General features: G+C 39.8%; 1 protein-coding gene across 4 annotated transcripts in view; it reads right to left on the bottom strand.

The window, feature by feature from the left end:
- Positions 1 to 396: 396 nt before the first annotated feature.
- The window catches only part of ENTPD3 (ectonucleoside triphosphate diphosphohydrolase 3), a 43,597-nt gene continuing 37,993 nt past the window's right edge, over positions 397 to 6,000 (bottom strand). For all 4 annotated transcript variants that reach the window (XM_074195582.1, XM_074195585.1, XM_074195584.1 and 1 more), the window contains 2 exons: positions 5,693 to 5,830; positions 397 to 2,965 (listed from right to left, as the gene is read on the bottom strand). In XM_074195582.1, coding sequence (XP_074051683.1) covers positions 2,729 to 2,965; positions 5,693 to 5,830 — 375 coding nt within the window. In that variant the 3' untranslated portion in view covers positions 397 to 2,728. The remainder of the gene's footprint in view (positions 2,966 to 5,692; positions 5,831 to 6,000) is intronic.

The raw sequence follows: 6,000 nt of genomic DNA, 5'->3' as shown, positions 1-6,000 counted from the left end.
TGCTATCAAGTCAATCAACAAATATTTATTAAGCAAAACAAAAAAAGATTTAATGGAAAGAGGTGGAGGGTTGCCTGAGGTTTTCATCTATAAATTCTTTAAATTTTTTTAAAAAAAAATTTTTTTTAGATCTTTTTTTTTTTGCAAGGCAGAGGGGTTAAGTGGCTTGCCCAAGGTCACACTGCTAGGTAATTATTAAGTGTCTGAGCCAGATTTGAACTCAGGTACTCCTAACTCCAGGGCCGGTGCTCTATCCACTGCACCACCTAGCTGCCCCAAATTTTATAAAAATTTTAAAATTTCTCAATTAACATTTTGAAAAACAGAAAAAATATACAAAAATGCATATATATCCAACTAAGGAAAAATTATTTTTTTATTTTAAACATTGTCACTTGAAACATTTTAAAATAAATTTCTAGTGTAATATTAGTAAGAAGTTGTCCTATTTTGGAATCTTACCACTTTACCTTGAATTCCAAAATTCTGGCAGTTTCCCATACCTCCCGATAAATTGAGGCCCTCTGGATATTTCAAAGTCTAGGGCCATGAACTATCGGCTTGGGAAAGAAATGAATGATTAAGCTATGGGATAAGGGTTGTCATTCAACTTCTATGTATTTATTTATTTTTATTTTAAAACAACTGTTTATTGTTTTAAAAAATGCAAAAATTGTGAACAGCTCCCTTGATTAAATCTTTTCTTTTAATCCTATGTTCTTTTTTAAAAAATAAATTTGTTTTTCCAACTACATGCAAAGATAGTTTTCAGCATTCATTTTTTCAGTAAGATTTTGAACTCTACATTTTTCTCCCTCCCCTTGATGTCAATATACATGATAGCGATAACTAGATTAAATATATTTCCATATTAGTCATGTTGTGAAAAAAAATCAGAACAAAAGGGGGGGGAACCATGAGAGGGGGAAAAAGCAAAAAAGGCATAGAACAAATTTCAAAAATTGAAAATAAGCTTTGTTCTGAATTCAGACGTAATAGTTCTTCCTCTGGAGGTGGATACTATTTTCCATCCCAAGTCCTTTAGAATGATCTTTGATCACTGTATTGCTGAGAATTCAGTCCATCATATCTGATCATCTCACATGCTGTTAGTATGTACAACATTCTTCTGGTTCTGCTCACTTTAATCAACATCTGTTCAGGCTTTCCTAAAGTCCCACTATTCACGATTTCTTACAGAACAATAATCCTCCATCATCTGCCACAATTAGTACAGTCATTCCCCCAAAGGATGAACATCCCCTCAATTCCCAACTTTTTGCCACTATGAAAAGATCAGCTTCTGTTTTCAAAGGCATCCACTATGCCTCTGGGAGTGATGAAAAAATCCAAGCAAATCCAAAAAGCATTTTTTGAGCAAGGTGCCTACATTCTACCAGGACAGGATGACTGGGATGTCTGTTCCATCTGTAAATCTAGCTTCTATCTACATTTCCAACTATTAACTGGATAACAGCCTCAGGCAAAAAGCCAACTGGAGCAATGATTTGATAATCAATGATTGAATGCCAAATTAACATGTCCAATATAAGAACTACAGGCATGGGGGGAGATGGAATGGTGGGGGGGGGTCTGTATTCAGATGCTAGTGAGGTGCCTGGAATTAGGGCATGGGGTATTCCAAGTTAGCAGAATGGAACATTCATGAGGTAATGATATGTCGTCAACAGACTTCAGTTTATTGTATAATTTATTGTGAAGTTGCAAGCCTAGAACATTGGATATTTCCTCTGTTTTACAAGGCTATGGTAGGGATTAATGGGTAGACCTCCCCTTCAGAGTACCTCTGAGGAAGTGATAACTGAGTAACATCCTGGTGATCAATAGAAAAGATAGAATACCCAAAGGTCAACCAGGAAACCTTGGCCGTGGCGTACTCCAGCTGGCGAGTCTCTGACGGAAGGCACCATTGAAGAGCTAATCATTAGAAGGACATAAGAGTGAGCCACTTGACTAATCAGAAGTCTTGCAGGTTCTCATGAGCCTTACAAAGTGCTGTGTTTTCAACAAAGAACAATCCAATTGAACAAACTTTTATTAAATGCCTACCATGGACCAAGAACATTATGCTTTCGGAGAATATCCTTCTTCTCTCAGGTGAGTCTTCCACATTCGTTCTGCCAATAAGGATCTGCTTTCTTTCAAATTCATAAGGCAGAGAATAAGTTTTTTGGGGAGGCAAGACAGAAGATGATCCCCAAGATTTCTCTTCTATGTTCGTGTTTATTTTAAAGCTATAGACACTTCATCACAGGAGACTTCCTCAAGATCTGACTTTAAATGTTCACAGAATCACAGCATTGTCTAGTTAGAGCTAAAGGGACCTTTAAGGTCATCTAGTCTAATCCCCTTGTTTTCAAGGTGAGATAACTTGAGACTCAGAGGGGGGGAAAGGACTTGTCCAAGGTCAAACAAGTTCTAAGTGATGAAGCCAAGATTCATTCAGCTCTAGGTTTTCTGACTCCCATTCAACACCACTTGCTCCTTTCTCTTCTCTAACCTGCCCTAAGATGAATCAATGGGATACAGGATCATTGAAGGAATGGATTGCCACCATCAATCCTCTGGTAGGTAGATGTCTCTGGTAGGGAACCCTCCTTGGATCTTAGCGTCTTTCACGGCTCCTGCTGCCTGCTTCATTTTTCCATGCTGAGCTTTGCCTCACCTGCTCACGATCAGCCCATGGGTACCAAGGTTTCTTCTTGTCTCACTCGGCATCGAAGCTGTGGTCGATGACATGGCGAGAGCTCCTCTGCAGTCTGGACACCACATACAGGTAAACGAGGAAAACCAGGCAGAGCAAGGCCACCCCAGCAAAGAAAAACATCATTCCTGTGAACAGCTGGGGCTTCAGGGGGAGCTGGATCAGGGCGCTCTCAGCTGGAATCATGTTGGTGAGGTTCAGCATGTAGCCCAGAGACCAGGCGATGCTGCTGTTCTCCACCTGTGGGAGAGAGATGGGATGGTTCAGATGCAGGGGTGGAGTAGCTGACTGTGTAGAGCCCCTGAGGGACTGTGGCCCAGGGATGGTTGGGAGGGATCTGAATTCAAATCCTATCTCTGAAATCTCAAATTTGATAATATTGTAAAGTACTCAGCACAGTAGACCCTTAATAAATCTCTTCCCTTCCCCGCCCTGATGCTTACTAGCAAGTCTTAGCCTTTCTAGATCTCCTTTTCCTTACATTTAAACTGATAATTAATTAATATAGGTTCTATCTACCTCACAAGATAGAGCTCTACCGTCAAGCCTTCTCCCCTGCTCCATTTCTTTCCTTTATGGATTCAGAGATGGAGGGGACTTTAGATCTTTTAATTTTACAGATGAGGAAGAGAGGAGGCTAAATGACTTGCCCAAGGTCACACAGCTAATGCGTGTCTGAGGTCAGATTTGAACCTAGATCCTCATGACTCAGGTCCACTGTTCTTTAATCATTGTTCCTTATAAAAAAGTTCCCTATTTGTATATAGGTAATTGTGGTTTCCCCCATACAATGCAAGTTCCATTAGGAACTTTGTATCCTTTGCACTCAGCTCTGTACCTAATAGGCGTTTAATAAATGCTTCATGAACTGAACTAAGGAGGGAGGCTTTCTAAACTTCATTTATGTAGAATATTCAGGTGTTCAAACCACTATGCACATGTTATTTCATGATGTCTCTGTTATTGCACAACCTTTGTTCACCTCGGCATCTGTAAAATGGGCATCTTGGGGATCCTATGGCCCACATGGATAAATCATGCCAGTTATCTGAGCAGCACAACTTAGGGAGAAGCTGGTGCCCAGGGTGGGAGACGTCTTGTACAAATCGGGTTTGGGTTTTGTAGAGAAAACTAGAAGAAACTCGGTGTGATTTTTTTATAGTGCCAGAGAATGGAAAAGAAGGCAGGAAAAAGACTGGGGATAAGGCAGAGATGGAGGAAAATAGAAAAGATTTGGCATCAGAGGATTGGATCCTGGCTCTGATACTTGCTGTCAGGTATCACTTCACTTCTCTGAGACTCAGTTTCTTCTTCTGATAAATGATGTTAAACTAGATCCCCTTTGAGGTTCTTTCCAGCTCCAGAACGTTTGATCATTATTAGTGCAGCAGCTAATCTCTCCTTTACTACTCCTTCCCTTATTTCTTACTTTTCTTGGTTCCCCAGGGTCTGGCGTAATTCTACAAATAGATTAGTTTATAGTTTTTTCTGAAATAGCTATGAATGTCTTTTTCTTTGAAAGAGAGATAATTGAGGAATGAGAGAGGGAAAGGGAGAAGGAAGATGAAAGAAAAGAATAAATGAGATGGAGAGAGAAAGAAAGTGAAGGTAAAAGAAAGAAAAATGGAAGGAGGGGGAAGCAAGGTGGTGCACTGGATAGAGCACCAGCCCTAGAGTCAGGAGGACCTGAGTTCAAATCTGTCCTCAGACACTAATAATTATCCAGCTGTGTGATCATTTTTTTTTTTAGGTTTTTGCAAGGCAAACGGGGTTAAGTGGCTTGCCCAAGGCCATACAGCTAGGTAATTATTAAGTGTCTGAGACTGGATTTGAACCCAGGTACTACTGACTCCAGGGCTGGTGCTTTATCCACTACAACACCTAGTGGCCCCCAGCTGTGTGATCTTGGGCAACTCACTTAATCCCATTGCCTTAAATAAATAAAGTTTTAAAAAAGAAAAAGGGGAGGAAAAGGGACAAAAGAAAAGAAAGGAGGAAGGAAGAAAAGAAAAAAGGAAGGAAGGGAAGAGATTGAAAAGGACAGAGGAAGAAAGAAAAAAATTAAGAGGGAAGGAAAAAAAAGAAAGACAAAAGATGAAAGAAAGAAAAAGGAGAGGAAGGAGGGAAAGAGAAGAGTATGAATGAAAAAGTGAAAAAGAGAAAAGGAGAGGAAAAAGAAAGATAGTAAGAAAGAGAAAGAAGAGAGGTAGGAGAGGAAGGATGGAAGGAGGAAGGAAATTCACCAACTTTATATACACTGAATAAGATCCCTATATAATAGCCTCAGATAAAACCTATCTCTACAATTCCCCTAACAAAATCCATTCTGTCTTTCTTGCAGTGTATTTCAGTAGTTACTAGCATGATCCTATGGAGGATGAAAATGTGTTTGTTGGCTTAAAGTCTTAATGTTGTTTACAGAGGATAAGATGCCAATGATGCAGGTCCTTATTCTTATGAAATGAATTCCACATCTATTTCTATCATCCAGAATGGATCACCATGGATGCAGATAAAAGTCCTAACTACATGATATTATCAGATTATTGAGGAGAAGAAGGCAGTCAGGAAGGAGCCCTCACAAGCTCCCACGTCATATCTGGGCTTCTCAAATCCCTCCTCTGGGAGATGGGGGCTAGCTGAAGACAGTGATAACCCTAACCCTAACCCTAATCCTAATTTCAGTTGTGCTTCCAAAGTCTCTTCCAGCTGTAAGCCTCATCTATTCCTAGTCTTGATTAACATCATTAAATTGCTCAAAGACTTAGTTCCTTACCTCCCCTTTCCCCATCTTAGGCAACCACCCCTTGGACATTTGAAAGTGGGATGGGGGTGAGGATACTTGACTCCAATTTCTTCACCTCCCTCTATTGATTATAGGAGCACCATTTCATAATCTGGTAAATGTCTGACAACATCCCAGTTTCCAAATTTCTTTCATGTTAAGGTAGCCTTTTCTTCACTTACTTCTTTTTTAAAATGTATTTTCGGCCAAGTCTCTCTTGTAAATTTATAACCATGAATTAGCAGGTGATAGATATAGTGAGCGGAGAAACAGTAGGACCGGGCATATACCTCATCAAACTGGGGTAGCATCAGAGGAAGCTGGAAAATAGTTTAAAAAAAAACACATGAAAATATGGCCACAGAAGTATGCTACACACACATTTTATGGATTATGCCTTTCAGAACACATGGATGCCCAAGGATGGAGATAATAAAAGGAACCTAGATTTATTTCCAGGATAAAGGTGAGAAAGCATAGAGAATTAAAC

This window comes from Macrotis lagotis, chromosome 7 (genome assembly GCF_037893015.1).
Source record: "Macrotis lagotis isolate mMagLag1 chromosome 7, bilby.v1.9.chrom.fasta, whole genome shotgun sequence".
NCBI classification, from domain to species: Eukaryota; Metazoa; Chordata; class Mammalia; order Peramelemorphia; family Peramelidae; genus Macrotis; species Macrotis lagotis.
Note: the sequence above shows the minus strand (reverse complement) of the source record. Positions and strands in the feature narration are given on the sequence as shown.